This window comes from Phragmites australis, chromosome 15 (genome assembly GCF_958298935.1).
Source record: "Phragmites australis chromosome 15, lpPhrAust1.1, whole genome shotgun sequence".
NCBI lineage: Eukaryota > Viridiplantae > Streptophyta > Magnoliopsida > Poales > Poaceae > Phragmites > Phragmites australis.
Genome location: NC_084935.1, coordinates 29,012,775 through 29,031,512, shown reverse-complemented (window position 1 = coordinate 29,031,512; position 18,738 = coordinate 29,012,775). Strand labels below are relative to the sequence as shown.

At 44.4% G+C, this 18,738-nt stretch overlaps 3 protein-coding genes across 3 annotated transcripts; 1 reads left to right on the top strand and 2 right to left on the bottom strand.

Annotated features, from left to right (window-relative positions):
* Positions 1-691: 691 nt before the first annotated feature.
* Positions 692-3,007, bottom strand: LOC133892427 (L-type lectin-domain containing receptor kinase SIT2-like). The gene is made up of 2 exons (XM_062333187.1): positions 2,814-3,007; positions 692-2,673 (listed from the first exon to the last, which is right to left on the bottom strand). Exons 1-2 carry the CDS (start codon positions 2,845-2,847, stop codon positions 722-724), a joined length of 1,986 nt encoding a protein of 661 aa, XP_062189171.1. The 5' UTR covers positions 2,848-3,007; the 3' UTR covers positions 692-721.
* Positions 3,008-5,343: 2,336 nt separating this feature from the next.
* LOC133892413 (L-type lectin-domain containing receptor kinase SIT2-like) lies at positions 5,344-8,107 on the bottom strand. Its single transcript, XM_062333171.1, has one exon. It carries the CDS (start codon positions 7,817-7,819, stop codon positions 5,786-5,788), a length of 2,034 nt encoding a protein of 677 aa, XP_062189155.1. The 5' UTR covers positions 7,820-8,107; the 3' UTR covers positions 5,344-5,785.
* An 826-nt stretch (positions 8,108-8,933) lies between these two features.
* LOC133892412 (L-type lectin-domain containing receptor kinase SIT2-like) lies at positions 8,934-11,537 on the top strand. Its single transcript, XM_062333170.1, has one exon. The coding sequence runs from the start codon at positions 9,273-9,275 to the stop codon at positions 11,331-11,333; it is 2,061 nt and encodes a 686-aa protein (XP_062189154.1). The 5' UTR covers positions 8,934-9,272; the 3' UTR covers positions 11,334-11,537.
* The last annotated feature ends 7,201 nt before the right edge of the window (positions 11,538-18,738 follow it).

The window sequence follows — 18,738 nt, the reverse complement described above, 5'->3', positions numbered from 1 at the left end:
ACTGTAGAAAATTGGAGGAAAAACGACCAATCGAGTCAGTCAAGTCAACCAGAGCTAAAAGAGGAGAACAAAGCCATCTGGTGGCTAATAGTAATATCATAACAGGCGTTCACACTCAACTGAACTCAACTAGACAGCTATGAGACGGTCGAGTCCAAGGATTACGTTCGGACTGAAAGATCAGTACTGCCAAATCTTCTCTGTTTTTCTCTTCCAGATTTATGTTACCTGCTTAATTGTCCAACTTGTGTATACAAGTGTCATATTAAATAACGATGCCGATCTCTGCAGCTGACAGTGAGAGCTGATGTTTAGCGTCCTACACCAGGCATGTCTGGAAGAAAAGAATTTTTTTAGTACCTATGTTCGGAACAAAGGTGTCGCGTCATCCAGCGTGTTATATGCAAAATACTTATTTTGTTCAGCCAAAGTTGATTTATATTCGGCCGTAGAGATGTACCCGAAAAATCAAACTAGTAGCACCTTTTCTTTCGAGAGCACAATTTAACTAATAGCATCAAAGGATAATAAATGAAACTTGATAATTGGACATCAACTCTTGCCTGTTGCTGAAAATGAATTTACAGAAGCTGAGTTTCATCATCTACTACCCTTTTTTTTATCATACTACCATACCATCACGATAAAAATAGATGCAACGCACATATATCCGTGCGTACAAATAAGAAACAAAAAGGTAAACTCTATGTTAAAATGCCTCTTATTTTTCTTGCACAAGGCTGGAAATGCTCTGGATGCTCTCCACTGACGAAGGATACGACATGATGTACGAGTCGAACCCTTGGTTCTGCATCACCGCCAACATTTGGAAACTTAGTTGTGCCGGAACCAGCTCTGGCACAGGCGTTTCACCATTGAGGTACTGCAAGACTTGCCGCATACTAGGTCTTGCTTCAGGTAAGGGGTGTGAGCATAACAAACCTACCTTCAGCGCTACACATGCCTCATCAACATTGTAGTCACCCTGGAGCTTGGTATCCATTGTCTCAATTAGCGATCCTTTGTTCCAATGCTCGACCACCCAGTCTACCAACATGATGTTGTTGTCTTCTGAATCTTGCATGATGGGCTTTTGCCCACAAGTGACCTCAAGAACAAATATGCCGAAGGCAAATATGTCGGTGAGTGTAGTTGCCTTACTGGTACGACCAATCTCAGGGGCGAGGTATCCTATGGTGCCGACCACATGTGAGGTTTGGGGGTTGGCACTGTGGTCATACAGCATTGCAAGCCCAAAGTCACCTAAACGACCGTTCATTCCATTGTCAAGCAACACATTGCTCGCCTTGATGTCCCGGTGGACGACAACTTTCTCCCATTCCTCATGGAGGTAGAGCAAGCCGGATGCAATTCCTTTGATGATACCAAGCCTCCGAACCCAATTTAGAGTGGGCTTGTTATCTTGACAATACAAGTACTTGTCAAGGCTCCCGTTCTTCATGTACTCATACACCAAAAGTAGTTCACCTTTTCGTCGGCAATAACCGAGTAACTGAACAAGGTTAGGATGTTGCATGCGCCCGATGCTAACAATCTCGGCGACAAATTCCTTCATGCCCTGCTTTGAGTTGTGTGACACCCTCTTCACGGCGATCTCACATTTAGACACGGGAAGAACTCCTTTGTACACTTTGCCGAACCCTCCTACTCCCAATAGGTTCTTGTTCTTAAAACCTTCCGTGGCACGAAACAAATCTTTGTACGAGAACCGGTGCGGCCCAAACTCGACCTCCCAATCTTCCTTGAGCTCAGTGTATCTCAGCTGGCTTCTCCTAAGTAGAACAAGAGTTGTGCCCACAAAGAGGACTAGCGCTGCAGTGGCTATTGGCAGGATGATTTCCATGACCTTGGATCTTGGCTTTGGGAACTCACGGGGCAGCTTGGGCAGCTTCGCGATGTCGATGGCCGGCGCAGGCCCATCCATGGCAAAGCTCCATCCGAGAACATAGTGTCTCGAGTTCACTAAGCCTGTAGCCGATGAGAAGCCAATGTATGCCATGTCTGGGATCACCGTTGAGAGGTCGTATGTTACCGAGAGAAGCGGCCTGACAGGTTTGCTCATTTTGAGGGGAGCCAAGGTTACGTTGATCTTCTTGGTCTCGCCGTCGTAGTCGACCCACACTTGCATCGCCTCGTGGCTGATCAGCGTCAGGCTGTGGAAGTCGCCGTTGCCGTCGTAGTAGCCGGCGTTGGTAGAGTTCATCGAGATGAGGCTGTTGATGTCGATCCCGACATGGTTGTCGCTGATGTCCTTGAACTCGTTGTTCTGCATGGTGTCGAGCTCGATCGCGAAGACGCGGTTGGTCGCGTTGCCGTTGTTGTTGCTGCTGAGGAGGCCGAGGTACTGCGCCGCCATCGCGGCCGAGAAGTCCTTGCTCGCGGCGACGAAGAGCGCGATGCCGTTGGCGCTGACGTCGGGGTAGGCGGAGAGGATGCCGAACACGAAGGAGGACGAGAAGGACCGCACGGTGCCGCCGTCGCGGAAGCGCACCGGGGTCGGGTAGATAGCGTGGCCTTTGAGCCGAAGCGTGCCATTGGTGAGCTCGACGAGGCCGCTCGCTGTGACGGAAGCTGCGTCGTCGATGATGAGGTTGCTGCCGGCGAAGCCGGAGTAGACGAACTGGTGGAGGTGGTCGTCATCGGAGCTCCGGGCTACAAGAAGGTTGATGCCCACGATTAGAAAGCATACGAGCAAAAGCTTCTTGCCAGGCATGGTTGTCACTTTGTGTTTGATGCAATAGAGGATAAATGCAATTTCACAGAGCGAAGCAAAGTTGTGGCGTGTGTCTTACGCTTCGCTCTTTCGCCAAGAGCTGCACAAGTCATAAGGCAGTGGAAGAGCTAAATAGTTTTTTTAGTGGAAAACAGATTCCATTAGACCCAGGCTTAATTAAATCACTTATCACATGATTGGTTATGAAATCCAGAAAATAGTACAGCTATAGATGATGATCATCCCCACCTAGGCTGCCACTATACTTTGCTAAAGCATCTACCACAGAATTACAATCGTGGGTGCAATAAAATATCCCGGTTTCGGTGAAGTGTATCAGTACCATACTTCGTGCTTCCATCGCGAAAACCCACCGAGAAAGATCAAAAGTAGTTTTCTTCGGAGCAGCAACGAGATTCGACACATCATACTGAAGAATAATTTTAGTCATATCCCATATACTCGCCTGACTAAGAGCTAAGTAGTTCACATTCGGTGAAGCATACAGCTATAGAAGCTTGCATGATAATCAATTAGTTCAATTTTCGAGAGCTTACAAAAGTCGAACCACGCCTATCATTTATTTTTTTTGACGGAGGGAGTTCTTATTTGGTCTAACCCTGCCCATATGTCCGGCTTGTCATTGTCGAACTGGTAATATTCATCAACATAAGATATATTTAATTTGCATATTTCTATATTTACGTCGATCCATACATCAAAATATCGTTCCAAGTCAATTTAACATGTCAAAAGAATGCAGTATAATTTTCTGCTGAAAAGTAAATCCAAATATAAAAGGTTAAATATGTTATATTTAATTTATTAAAGACAACTGTTGCATAGCCTAGTGGTGCGTCACCTTTTTTTTATTTTTTTTAGACCAGGGTCTTCCTTACTCAGTGTTCTTTAGACACTTTACAGGATGTGCGCCCCCCCCCCCCCCCCGGCTCACTCCACCTATAGAGGTGTTGCCACTGGGCTACAAATCCATCCGTTGTGGTGCATCGCCTGTCTCCCTGTTTGAAGATCAGAGTACAACTTCAACTGATTTCTTGGTCTGGATTTTTCATATTTTCTCGGATTTGAACCCATGCCCTTGGTTGTTACTTGTGAACGTTTCAAGTTAATATGACATCCAGTTGTCCCATATAGAAAAAAATTCTTTTTTATGGAGGTTTGACAGTACTGTTTCTCAAGATCTATTCTTCATGTAGAGTGAAAAGTTTGTAAACTGCTTCCCATTTCATAGACCATATTGAAAAAAATGTTTCGTAATTTGTTCCGTTGTCATTTTCATTGATTTTAGCACGAAGTTCCCTTGCCGTCTTTGACAGGATATGGCGAACGCCGATGGGAACAGTTCAGACGTTGTTTGGACTGATAAATTTCAATACCAGTCCCGATCTGGTACAAGCCTCTTAATAGATGTCATAGTCACCCGTCAATTCAATACCATGTCGTGCTCATCAAGTTCAATTAAATTTTGCTGTCCTCTTTCAATCTCGATGAAGGAATCTGGAAATTTTGCGCTCATTTGGTGTTATGTGCTACTAGCGTCAAACTTTGCGAATTAAGTCAGGCGCCTCCTGCGTTATCAGTAGATGAGGCAATCAGCCACAACCACAAGAATGGATGATGGTGCAATTGGAGTGCTAAACTGGCGATGGTAATAGCAGCTTAAGTTGTTTCATATCTTGGGTATGTTTGGACACATCTCTGGATGAACTAGCATCCACAGCTAACAACAAAAGCTACAATTTTAGGAAGCAAAGTACTAACTTTACAGCAATTTAAGCCAGGTCATTGCAAGAGGTGCAGAGACCATGAAAGCCTCAAGCGCAGAACAGGAAATGATATTTCGCCATAAGAAACTGCAAATCGTCAAGTAGTGAAATCAAGCAACTCATCAAACAATGTTTTAATTTGTTATGCACTTCTGAATTCTCATTCTCTTGGTTTAAAAAAGAAGAAGCTCATTTTCCTCAGAGCACTGAAATGGGACACGCATGGATCAGCTATAGCACCTCATCCAAAACTACGAGCTCCAGTAGTGTAAAAAAAAAATACGCATCGGCCTGGTAGTGGGCCGATATCTTAATTCGAACGGGCCAACCACTGCAAAAAATTTGGGCCCATAAAGTACGGCTGTTCCAAATAGTTCCAATGAATGGTGGTAGTAACGGTGTAATCACCGTAGGCTGATTTGGGCTGGTTAAGCAACAGAAATCCCACGCAGGCCTATTGTCGGATGTGCTACAGTCCCATTTTGAGAAGAATGTGAAAACAGGAGTTTCACCAAGCTATGGCCATCTTCTCTCTCAAAAAAGAAAGAAAGAAAGAAAAGAAGCTATGGCTCCTGAGTAACAAAACCAAGTGAGGCGCAGTCAGTAGAAAGAAGTAGAGTAAGCTCTTGCGAGCTCTTGACTGTTGATAGCTACATTTTTCTGATCCCAAATTCATGGAGGTCAGAGTCAATTACTAGTCAGTCTGCCTGGCCCTGGATTTGGTCCCATGTTTTACTAAAAGTGGAAAATAACACAGACGCCTGCAACTATCGGTTGTAGTTAATAGATACTATACACCCTCTGTAACAGAATTACCACACAGGCTAAAACGAGAGATGATATTTCTTCAGAAGAATGTACACTTCACCAAATATCCCAAAAGAAAAGTATCTCTGGTACTCAATTCACAAGTGTATTTCTTCAGCACACTTCATCGGATTACTGCAAAAGTTAGAAGGTGCTGTGTACTTTGGGCAGTCTATCAGTATCAAAGGGTTTACTCTGCCCTCAGCAGCCGGATCAATTGTTCTCTAAGCTTCCTAGCTTGCTTCTTCTCACCGGCATCTTGTGACAGAACAGCCCATGTGGAAAAAGGATTTTCAGCATATCTATCACTTACCACATGTTCCTGATTCTACTACACCTGCTTGCTATATATTTTTGGTAGGACCCAATCCATATGGCTATAAGAGATGGCAAAATTGTGCCAAGCAAACATACATGGTAGCATAAAGCACCATGCAAATAAGAGAGATTCAGAGTATCATCTTCCTCCTGATATGTCAGATACAGTTCCGAAGCTCATCTTTGATGATGGAGGATATGCCGCAACATACGGGTCTAACCCTTTGTTTTGCAATAGGGCAAGCATATTGAAACTCAAGTGTGTCGATGCCAGCTCCGGAACTGGTGCGTCTCCATCAAGGTAGTCCATTACCTGTTGCATGCTTGGCCTTGCATTTGCAGAAGGGTGCGAGCACAGCAGTCCAAGTCTTAGCACCAGGCATGCCTCATCGGTGTTATAGTTGCCCTGCAGCCTAGTATCCACCGTCTCAAGGAGCGTCCCATTGTGCCAGTGCTCGAGTACCCAATCGACCAACAAAAGTTGATCGCCTTGTGGATCTTCCATGATAGGCCTTTGCCCACATGCGACCTCAAGGAGGAATGTGCCAAAAGCGAAAACATCTGTGAGAGGTGATGCCTTGCCTGTGCGCACCAGTTCCGGAGCGAGGTAACCCATGGTGCCAACCATATGTGTGGTCTGAGGATCGGTGCCATGGTCATGTAATCTTGCAAGGCCGAAGTCACCGAGCCGTCCATTCATTTCTTTGTCAAGGAGTACGTTGCTTGCTTTGATATCCCGGTGAATCACAACTTTATCCCACTTCTCATGAAGGTACAGCAAACCGGAGGCAACACCTTTGACGATCCGAAACCTCTGAGCCCAATCCAACATTGGCGTTTCCCCTTTACAAGACAAATATTTATCGAGGCTGCCATTTGGCATGTAGTCGTATACCAAAAGGAGTTCACCTTTTCTCCGGCAGTAGCCGAGTAGCTGCACGAGGTTGCGGTGTCGGATGCGGCCAATACTAACAACCTCGGCGACGAACTCCTTCATCCCCTGCCTCGACTCGTGGGACACCTTCTTCACAGCGACCTCTGATTTAGATGTGGAAAGCACTCCTTTATACACCCTGCCGAACCCTCCTTCCCCGAGAAGATGATTGTCCTTGAATCCGTCGGTTGCATGGAACAGATCCTTGTACGAGAATCGATGCGGTCCAAATTCATCCTCCCAATCTTCCCGTAGCTCGGCATACCTCATTCTCCTTCTCACAAGTGCAACAGCAAGAATGCCTAGAGTGATAATGAATGCTGCGGTGGCAATTGGCAGCAGGATTTCCAAGACCTTCGACCGAGGCTTCGGGCCGAGGCGAGGTAGCTTTGGCAGCTTGGCGATATCGATCGCCGGCGCAGGTCCGTTCATGGCGAAGCTCCAACCAAGAATGTAGTGCCGGGAGTTGATGGGGCCGGTCGCGGACGAGAAGCCGGCATATGACGGCTCCACTAGCACATCCGAGAGGTTGTATGCGGCAGAGACGAGTGGCCTTACTGGTTTGGACATGCCAATGGGAGCGATGGTGACGTTGATCCGTGCGACGTCCGAATCATACTCCACCCACGCCTGCATCATCTCGCCACTGATCAGGTTCATGCCATGGAAGCTCCCGTTGCGGTCGTCGTAGTACCCTGCTTCGTGCGCCTCCATGGAGCGGAGGCCATTGATGTCGACGCCGACGTGGTTGTTGTTGATGTCCTGGAACTCGACGTTCTGCATGGTATCGATTTCGGCGGCGAAGAAGTGGTTTGTCGCGTTGCCGTTGTCGTCGATGTTGGCGAGGCCCATGTACTGCGCGGCCAGCGCGGAGGTGAGGTCCGTGCTGGGCGTCACGGCGAAGGCGATGCCGTGGCAGCTGAGGGACGGGTAGGTCGAGAGGATGGCGAACACGAATGAGGCCGAGAAGGACCGCACGGTGCCGCCCGGAGACGCGCGGAAGTGAAGAGGGACCGGGAAGAAGGCGTGGCCCTTGAGCTGGCTCGAGCCGTTGGTGAGCTCGAGGAGGCCGGATGCAGTGACGGTCGCCGTGCCGTCGAGGGTGAGGTTGCTGCCCGCGAAGCCCGAGAAGACGAACTGGTCCTGGCCGTCGCCGCCGCCGCCGCCGCCGACGGCCGCAGCAGGATTCAACCAGTAGAGGACAAGGACGACAGGTAGAAGAAAGCATGCAACCTCCATAACCTGTAAGAGCTCTGAGAAACTGCAAGAACGGAAGATCTCACGCTGGACTGAACTACGAATGGCTTGCCTGGTTAGTTGCTAACGCATCGTTGTCAAAGGCTCAAAGCAGAGACGGGGATTTCTTTGTTGGGTCCATTTCCCGTACACTGTATGATTTCCTAGCGTATCTACCATGGTTGTAAGCTGTCGCTGCTCGTAGTGTAAGAGTTGTTTTTGGCCTCCAACTTTCCAAGTCTGCGAGACCGGTGGATGTGGATTCATGTGAACAGGCGAGGCGGCGATAAGTATATCTCTGACGTCTGCGAGAAAATAATCAGCAGAGGCGCCTACAAGTAACTCATGCATGCGTGTGTTGCTTATCCGATTCGACTGCCTAATTTTAGTTTATCTTTTAGACGGCTACTTAATTGAGTTCATCACTTGCATCGATAGACACGCAAGCGTGACGTGCCCCCCACACCTGTATAAATCTGTGAATTTACATCTGAAGAAAATTCAGATAGCACTTTAGCTAGTGTAAGGAGGAAGAAAATTATATGAGACCGGTTCCCACAGAAAGATCTCTATCTTCGTGTGATATGTGTTATCTACTTTCTTACCTGCGTTCAATTAGATTGTTAGATCCAGAACAAACAGCGTAAATCAGGGTTTCACGGAGACTTTTCTGTAAAGAATCTCATACAAGAATCAAACCAACGGCTAATCAGAATCTTGCATGTGTTACAAGGATCAAATCAACCGTGTGGCAGGCGGCTAATGCAGTCGTTATCGCCCAATCACGTTTGCACCAACGACGACTTTTATTTGAGAATCGCCTTTTTGTTTCCAGACCAAAGAAACCTGGTCCAGTCCTACCATCCCATATCTTCTAGACATTCTGTTTTTGCGCATTTGGAAAAACGGTTTGGTAATTCTTTTGCATGTGATTTTTCTGCTCTGCTGCATGAAGTTTTTGTCTTTTCATTCAATTTTTCTTCCCGTCAGATTTACAAATATAAGTCTCAAATTTAAAATCTTTTATATTTAATTATTGTACTTAACTTTGGAAATTTTCTTAAATTTGAGTTGTACATTCAAAAACCATCCGGACACAAGTTGATGGCACAAGAGTGGTGTGTTGTTTGCAATGAAATTTTGGTGAAACTCCCGTGTTCCAGAACAGGGTATCAATACTGAGAATCAACGGGAATGCTCACGATGTGGCACATTTACTCCAATTGAGGTCTCAGCAGATAGGATTTTCCTCTGAATCTTAGCAGAGCAGTCAATTCACTCACCTAACCGAGACCCAGGCTTGCGTACCGGCAGAAATTCTACCTTCCTCAGCCAGCCTTTTTCACACACGCACGAAATCGATTGCTACCCGCGCGTCAGCTTCTTCCAAACACGTACGCTTCTCACTCAGCTGGTGCAACCGCAAAGGGCTCGAGGATTTTCAGAGGACGAAGCCATGTCTGTGCCTCATAGTCGCAGGAAACTACTACTCATCGTCTGCTTTTGCTCCCTGCTCGTCCGCGTCAAGATTGACGCGGCCGGCAGCGACGGTGCTGGCGGCGACCAGTTCGTATACTCCGGCTTCGCTGGCGCCAACCTCAGGCTCGACGGTGCGGCCGTCGTCACGCGGCCCGCCGGCCTGCTCGAGCTCACCAACGGCACGCTCCGGCAGAAGGCCCACGCCATCCACCCGGTGCCACTCCTCTTCCGCGAGGGGCGCAACGGCACGTCGGCTGCGCGGTCCTTCTCGGCGGCGTTCGTGTTCGGCATCCTCTGCCCGGACCCGGACGCCTGCGGCCATGGTATCGTCCTCTTCGTAGCCCCAGCAAGCTACAACTTCTCCGCCGCGCTCCCGAGCCAGTACCTCGGCCTCGTCAACGACAGGACCAACGGCGACGCCGCCGACCACCTCTTCGGCGTCGAGGTTGACACCGACCAGAACAACGAGTTCCGCGACATCAACGGCAACCACGTCGGCATCGACGTCAACAGCCTCGTGTCCGTGTCCTCGGCCAGCGCCGGCTACTACGACGACCACGGCGGCGGTGCCTTCCGCAACCTGACGCTCGCGAGCGGCGAGGCCATGCAGGTGTGGGTGGAATACGACGGCGAGGAGAGACGGATCAACGTGACACTAGCGCCCCTGAAAATGGCCAAACCTGCCAAGCCGCTGCTCTCCACCGCGTACGACCTCTCCACGGTGCTCACCGACGTGGCGTACGTGGGCTTCTCGTCGGCGACGGGCTCGTTCAACTCGCGACACTACGTTCTCGGCTGGAGCTTTGCCATGGACGGGCCTGCTCCGGCCATTGACGTCGCCAAGCTGCCGAAGCTGCCCCGCTTTGGCCCGAAGCACCGAGACATGGTGGCAGAGATCGTCCCACCAATAGCCACTGCAGCGTTCATCTTGTCCGTGGGCACCATTGCCATTCTACTGCTCCGGAGACGGCTCCGGTACGTCGAGCTGCGGGAAGATTGGGAGGTCGAGTTCGGGCCGCACCGGTTCTCGTACAAGGACTTGTTCCGTGCCACGGATGGATTCAAGAACAAGAACCTACTTGGTGTCGGAGGGTTTGGGAGGGTGTACAAGGGAGTGCTTCCCGTATCAAAATTGGAGATCGCCGTCAAGAGGGTGTCGCACGACTCCAAGCAGGGCATGAAGGAATTCATAGCAGAGGTTGTTAGCATTGGCCGCCTGCGACATCGTAATCTCGTACAGTTACTTGGATACTGCAGGAGAAAAGGTGAACTTCTCTTGGTCTACGAGTACATGCCAAACGGGAGTCTTGATAAGCATCTGTATGGTGACAGTGCTAAGCAAGTTCTGGATTGGGACCAGAGGTTTCGGATCATCAAGGGGATTGCGTCTGGGTTGCTTTATCTTCACGAGGAGTGGGAGAAAGTTATTATCCATCGAGACGTCAAGGCGAGTAATGTGCTACTTGATAATGACATGAATGGTCGACTTGGTGACTTTGGTCTGGCAAGGTTGTATGATCATGGTGCCGACCCGCACACAACTCATGTGGTTGGCACCATAGGATACCTAGCTCCCGAGCTTGGTCGCTCCACTAAAGCAACCCCTCTAATCGACGTTTTCGCCTTCGGCGTATTCGTTCTCGAGGTCACTTGTGGGCAAAGGCCCATCAAGCAAAATTCACATGGTGACCAGCTCGTGTTGGTTGACTGGGTTGTTCACCATTGGCACAGAAGGTCACTAACTGAAACTGTGGATGCTAGGCTCAATGGAAGCTACAATGTCGGTGAGGCATCCCTAGCGCTCAACCTAGGTTTGCTGTGTTCACACCCCCTTTCCAATGCGAGGCCTAGCATGCGGCAAGTCGTCAAGTACCTAAATGGAGACATGCCACTACCGGAGATGGCACCGACACACCAAAGCTTGGAATCTCTTGCGCTGATAAAGAACGGAGGGTTCGACTCATACATCATGTCTTACCCCTCATCAGTGGCAACCATGACCACCATGCCCTGCCTTTCAAGAGAAGGAATGACATGAATTGAATTCCATGCTTGTTTTATTTTTTGGTATGTATTTATCGATATACTGGATCCATGATGAATAATCGCTTTAAATGTGTGATTAGATATGAGAAGTCTGTAGTTAGTTTTTCTTTTCTTTTTTTTTTGGGCTGTCCATATATCATTCTCATGAAACTTTTAGACATATATCATTTGGATTTTTGACTGTCCGATTAAACCATCCAATTGTAATACCCTTAAAATAAAGGAATCAAAACCGAGTCAGTCACGACACCGACTCGGCTTCGGGTGCTGCTCATATAAGGCGGTAGCGGACCGGCCGGCTAAATCCTAGCCGCATGCCACCTCCTTAGCCGCCTATCACACCTGCTGCCTCTACCCACCTGCGTCGCCGTCGCAACCCGATGCATAGCTGCTGCTAGCCCCGTCATTGCCACTCATTGCGCTGCACGCTGTAACGTGGTGTGGCTGCTGCTACTGTGCGGCAGGGAGAGGGCAGCAGCAAGAGGTAGGAAGAAGAGAAGAGAAAAACAAGAAAGAAGAGAAGAGATGAAGAAGAGAAGGAAAAGAAAAGGAAGAAGAAGGATTTCGCAATTCCATCAAAATTCATCATTGGATCATCTTCATCCCTGCAAGAATAAACCCTAATTAGTCCCTAGCTGCTCATAGATCAATTTTGGCAGTAGGATTCATCTACGGATTTGGGGATCGTACAATCCGATTTGAGTGAAGCGCTCAAAAATTGAGATTAAATGGTGCTAAATTTGGCTATAAGCTTAAAACAAAAGTTGTAGGTCTCGTTGATATCTTTCTTATGGTGCTGGTCTCATTCAATTCCGATAAGCAGTTTAGGATAAATCAACAAAATACTGCTGCTGTTCGATTAAGTTTAATCTATTTAGTATTTTGTTTATCTATTTTTGACTTAGTTGGAGAAGGATAACGAACAAATCCATAATAGCAAAGTTATAGGAAATTTCCTTTAGATTCGCTAGATGTATTTGTTTGCAATAATAAGTTGAGCGAATTAAAAGATATGGACAAAATAGTGAGAAACACAAAAAAATAACGGATTTTTGAATAAAACGGTATTTGGGGTTTTTGGCTTTTCTTGAGAGACAAGTTTGGGTATTCGTTATATGGACTCTAGGTTATCTTTGGATAGTTCCTAAGTGTATTTTTGCTCCTTAAGTTTAGAGAGTTCTGGTGCCGACAACGTGACATTAGGTTTCCGTCAAGGTTAAGGTAAGTGCATGACAAACTAGAAGCATGGCATCATTTGCCTTGTTGAAACCTTTTCTTGGTCCTTTCAATTATGTTTATTCAATATTTGAATTTCTTTTTTTGTTTATGTGATTCAAGTTCATAACCATGTTACTATTAAAGGTTTCAAGTTTTTCCTTTGATATCATTCATGTTCTAGTAGGACCGGATATGTTGATTGGTTATTTTATTCACGTTTCTACGAGTAAGTGTTGGCCCCTACTTGCTTGGCTTTATCGGTAAATGCTAATGATGTATTCAGGTGTTATCCGTTCTAGACGGAAACTACAACTTTATAACATTTTCAAAAGACAAGAAATAATTCATTTGATTCTGATTTTCTATTGGATATTGACTCGTCGTTTTATTCTTTCAATTATATATTGTACTTACTGAGTGTTTTTATTCACACTTGTATTTTATTTGGTTTCTAGTACCAAATGATGGCGACATGCATAGGATGGAAGTAGCATCACGCTGGAGTTCACACACATCCATAATTAGTTTTATTCCTTAAAGCATTGGAATGGTATTTGCTAGTTGGTCAATTAAATGGTTACTTGGTAGAGTTGGTAGTGTGTACCAGGTTTTAGAATCGTATCGAGTTGTGTTGGGTCCTGGATTGGACTATGATGTTTATTTTCCGCTTATAAATATAATGCATGTGTACTATGTGGAATTTTATTGGTTCGAGAAAGTAACAAATGCAAAGGAAACTATGTTAAAATTTCTAATAATTTTTAGACTTAGTGTAAGTTTAAATGAGAGACGGTAGCCTACGGGTTTGTAGAAATCCGGGGTGCTACACCAATAGTCATCCAGCCAACATGTGTCAGGATGGTTTTAGAACGTACAACTCAAATTTAAGAAAATTTCAAAATTTAAGGACAATAATTAAATATAAAAGATTTTAAATTTGAGTACTTATATGTGTAAATCTGATGGGCAGAAAAAATAGATGAAAAGACAAAAAAATCATGCAGCAGAGCAGAAATTCACATGCAAACGAAGTACCAAAACCGTTTTTCCAAATGCGCAAAAACAGAATGTCTAGAAGATATGGGATCGTAGGACTGGACCAGATTTCATTGGTCTGGAAACAAAAAGGCAATTCTCAAATCAAAGTCGTCGTTGGTGCCAACGTGATTGGGCGATAACAACTGCATTAGCCGCCTGCCACATGGGCAGTTTGATCACCGCATTTGATGCTGGTAGCACATGCAAGATTCTGATTAGGCCTGGCAGTGGAAATCAAAAGATTGATTGTGAGATCATTTACGATGAATAAATAAATTTAGTGTTGAAATTGGTAAAAACGAAGTGATTTAGTATTATAAAAAATAATAATATGCTCGTAGTAGAATCGCTATGTTTGCATTTCGATGATGCAATATATTCATGTGAGTGGTATTGGGTGGATTAATATTGAGAAAATTAGTTGTTTGTTTTGTTTATGCAGAGGTGTATTATGAGGAGAAACTTGGTCGGTAATATGAACATGGCTAGGTTTAAAAAGAAACTGAAGTCAAAACAGTCGTCGCGCCTGACGTTGAGCCCAGGGTTGGCCGCTCCTGTGCAGGATCAGGTAGGCAGCTGGAGCTGGTGACATGGAGTCCTGTTCGGTCATAACTACTTACGTCTGCGCGATGTAGTCCAGACCAGAGAAGGCTGGATAAAAGGAGGCACCAGTGGAGTTGATGGGGCATTGAAAGGGAGAAGAGTGCACGGACAGAGACAGAATAAAGAGAAGAAAAAAGAAAAACAATAGAGAACTCATCTAGAGTTTGAGATTTTATGAAAATCCTGTAGAGGTGCTGTGTAATGCTATTTATGAACTTAACAATGTAATGAAGATCAAATTTCATAAGTTAATAGTTGCTAATTTGATTTTTCTCTACTTCTTCATCTTGTCTTTCAGTTTTGATTTTTGGTGGATTGTTTGGTTAACATAGTCTTTGATTTGATTCATTCAAAATTATCCTAAAGTATCTAGGTAAGGATTTAAAAAAATTGGTTATTGAATTTTTGTAATTCTTATATAATCATAAAATTAGAGTTTAATCTATTTTCGTCACTATTTGTCATAATATTTGCAAGGGTCGTAACTCTTGATATAAACATCCGATTAATTTGATTCTTATTAGGTTAGTTTTATTACATTGTTTAGTTTCTACTATTTATTTTTTAGGGCAATTGAACCTACAGTTCTTTTGTACATTGTTTTTAGTGATGCAACATCAGTTTGTCTAAAGCCAGCTGAATACAAGAATAAATTAGATTTTTTATTAGGATAAATTAAAATATGAATTTAGCATCTGCAATAGTTCATCCTCTCTGATTACCTATTTTGTGTGTAATTGATCTAAGTCTTGTGTGCGCTAGGCCATGCGAAAACCTCCCCTTTGACTAACACTCAAAGTTGAGCGTACTAGTGCTCCGTAGCGAGGATTGCTGATAGTACAGTTACCCACATAATATAAATATTGTAAGCGCATAGATCGTCTGTAGCATCTCACCCAAATATTTCAATGTTATCATATCCAAAAGGATCATCAAGTAAATCATAAGGTTTTCTAGATACTCTGATAAGTTAAACCTTTACATTAAGTGCAATAGTGTATAAGAAACAGTGAATAAAGATTAATGGCTAAGAGCCAATATCCTACTACCGATAGCCGAAATTACGAAGCTTAGCCGTATATTCAATAACGCTCACATCCGGTAGTACTAGTTGTAGCAAAAAGATGGTTTTAGTTTTAGCGTTGCTAAACTAAGTATATTTAATTCAACATCGCGAGCGTCAGATTGCCGCCGTGGTCGTCGTAGCTCGACGCCGAAGAGGTGGTCGGCGGCGTCGCCGTTGGTCTTATCGTTCACTCGGGAACGCCGAGTCTACACAATCACGGAGAAGCTAACAGCAATCACTTTGAAAATTCGTGCGTGTGTGAAAGCCTGAAAGGCAACAGAGAAGAGGAGGAGAAATTTGGCACATGTTTTGGTTACGTGAATGAATTGAATATTGCTCTCCTAAGGTTCAAACGAAAAAATGTTGTGTGATGGTTCTATCGATTGAGACCCCAATTGAAGTTGAAGTGACTTGTGATAATTCCAGTGTGGATGACAGTCCTTATAAGATCGAAAGTAGCGATTAAAGATAGGTGAATAGGTGCTTCATAATTTTTTACAAAATAAATAATTTTCTTCTATTTTTAATCATCTAACGTATCTTAAAATTTGAGTGGAAGTAAGATACTTAGAGAAAAAAAAAATAAAAAGTTTCAAAATAATATGACTTCATAAATAGAATATGAACTATAGGTTTCATTCAAAATTATTCTATATATTTTTGTGTTCAAAAGCTCACAACTTTAAAGATGAATGAAAAATAGATGAGATAACCGGATAAGTAAACTCTCTAAGATAATGGTTTAGAAGCAAGGAAATTTAAGACCCCATCATATATACATGTGTATGTGAATTCTATGCCTCTAACATAAAAAAAACAACTTCCCAATATGCTAAAATTTTAGCTTAAAAAGAAAAAAGAAAATCAACAACAAAACACCAAGAACTTACAAATTTGCAAAGAAACCAATAGAAGAAAACTAGAAGAAGGGGAACTCAAGCAAATGCAAAAACATAAATTTCATTACTCAAAGAGGTCAATCATATTTTAGACGGATTACAGAGATTTATCTCTCAAAACTCTCATATATTACAAAGCCTAAGCACTCCTCTCATTCTCCTCTAAAACTGTAGCACAAGACTCTCATATGGATGGCTTAAGGGGTGGTTTCCCAACTAGCCAAACTCCTCTATTTATAGCTTAGGAAACTTGACCTTCAAGTTTCCTTAACTATTCCCAAAATACCCATCTTTAATAGTACATTCCTACTTACCACCGGGGGTATTTTGATCTATTTTCTCCTTCATCCATCGGATGACCATGGCGCCTTAACGACTTAGCTTCGTCTCGACGCAAGCTTCGCAATGATGCCTCGTGCACTCCATCCACCAGTGGTTTCGTGGCCAAACTGGGAAACCGACTTGCACGCTTCTTAAGGCGTAACTCACAGCTGCTTGCTTTTACCTCAAGCAAGTCTTCCGATGTTGACGTGTGTCATCCGTCTTGCGATCTTGATCACCATTAAGTCTCTCCCCCTCCCGATCCCTCAGGCCGCCTTATCACTTGTACCGGCATCCCCTTTGTTTGACTTTGTCAATACGTCGCCTTCATCAACCTTCATCTTTTGCCTTGCTTGACCTCCACCTGTACTGTTAGGATTATCCTTGACTCCGCTCAATCTCCTTAATCGTTCAGCACCAAGTACCCTGCTTAGCCCCGATCATCCGCCATCGATCACCAAGTTGCATCCATCACCTGCACACCATGAGATCAGCAAACATGCATCTCCAGAACCATATAACATCATCACATGTTAGTCCAAATTAAAATCAAGATGAAAAAGATCAGACGTAAGAAAAATGTGAACACCGGATGGTCCAACGTTCACACCAGTGCAACACCGGACCATCCGGTGAGTACAACTCCATTGGAACCCGATTTGCATTCTTCTCTGAAAAAATTAGTCCGGTGATCATAAAATCCCAACCCCAGACAATCCAGTGAACAACTCAACATTTGACTCAGAACTGAAAAGCTCTGGTGATACTTTCCGGTGTTCACACGCCTATCACTGGACCATCTGGTGAGTACATCTTCACTGAAAATTATTGTTTCTACCTCTCTAGAAATCGTTGTCTAGTGAAGCCTCTGATGATCACCCGTGCACACACCAGACCATCCGGTGAGACTGTCGCACCAGACTTTCACATTTGCACCCTTCTTTGGAAAAAATAGTCTGGTGCTCACTCTCACCCACATCGGACCTTCCGGTGAATGAATTTATCTTTGTCTCTACACTAGAAAGCTCCAGTGCTCACATCTACCACACACCGAACTATCTGGTGAGGTCAAAAACCCTCACACCAGACTATTCAGTGAGTGCAAACTTTCTATACCGAGACACCAATACAAACTCCAATTCTTTTCAACTTCGGTTAGACAAAATCAACAATGCAGCATATAACCAAGCATATGCTAACCAACAAAAGTCACACAAACGTCAATCACTCATCACACATGATAAACTAATGCACATCTCAACTTGGTTTCTCAATCTCCCCCTTGATGAGTGCATTGAAAGTAATGGATACAAGCTTTTTTACTAGAGTGCATTTCCAATTAAAATTCTCCAAAGATGCAAGCTTTTTTAACTTGTGGTAATTTTTATGCCTTGAAAGTAATTCCCAAAAATTTAGAAAAAATCACTTATATTCTTCACATGGCATGGACTAATTTCTAAAATTATTTCCATCCCTATATTTCATAGCAACTTTGTGAGATGCTTCAAAATGCACCAATTAATATTGATTTTAACAGTTTATGTTTAATTTGAATTTCATGTCAAAACTTGCTCAAACAATAAACATGATGCTAATGATGTTCATTAATGCTTAATGATCTAATTAACAACTTTAGGCCGTCACACGCTGCAGGACCCTCTGCTGGAGTAGAAGAAGCAGAATCCAGCTCATGAGTGAGTGTAGTAGGATGTAGTGTATCATCCTGTCATCCCCAAGAGCTGTAAGTTCATCATCCAAGAAGATGCTTTCACCAATCTCATGATCACCTACATACTCAAAGGAAGCACTAGCACAAGAGGTTGATTCATCAAAGGTCACATCACATGACTCCATGATGGTATTAGTGTCAAGATTGAAGATCCCGTAAGAATGACCATGAAGAGAATACCTCAAGAAAATGCCATCGGAAGAATACGACTTGAACTTGTCAAGATTGCCATACTTTAGATGAAGCACCAACAACCAAAAACTCTCAAATGTGAAACCTTGGGCTTCCTCCCAAAACGCAACTCATAAGAAGTCAAATTCAAGATCGAACGCAAGAAAATTCGATTGGAGATGTAGCACGCCGTGCTAATGGCCTCAGTCCAAAACTTCCTAGGGGTCCTATGCTCATCAAGCATCGTCCTAGCTATCTCCACCAAAGTGCGATTCTTCCTCTCATTCACGCTATTATGCTGAGGAACACGTGAGGCAGAAAATTGATGCTCAATATCATACTCAAGACAGCA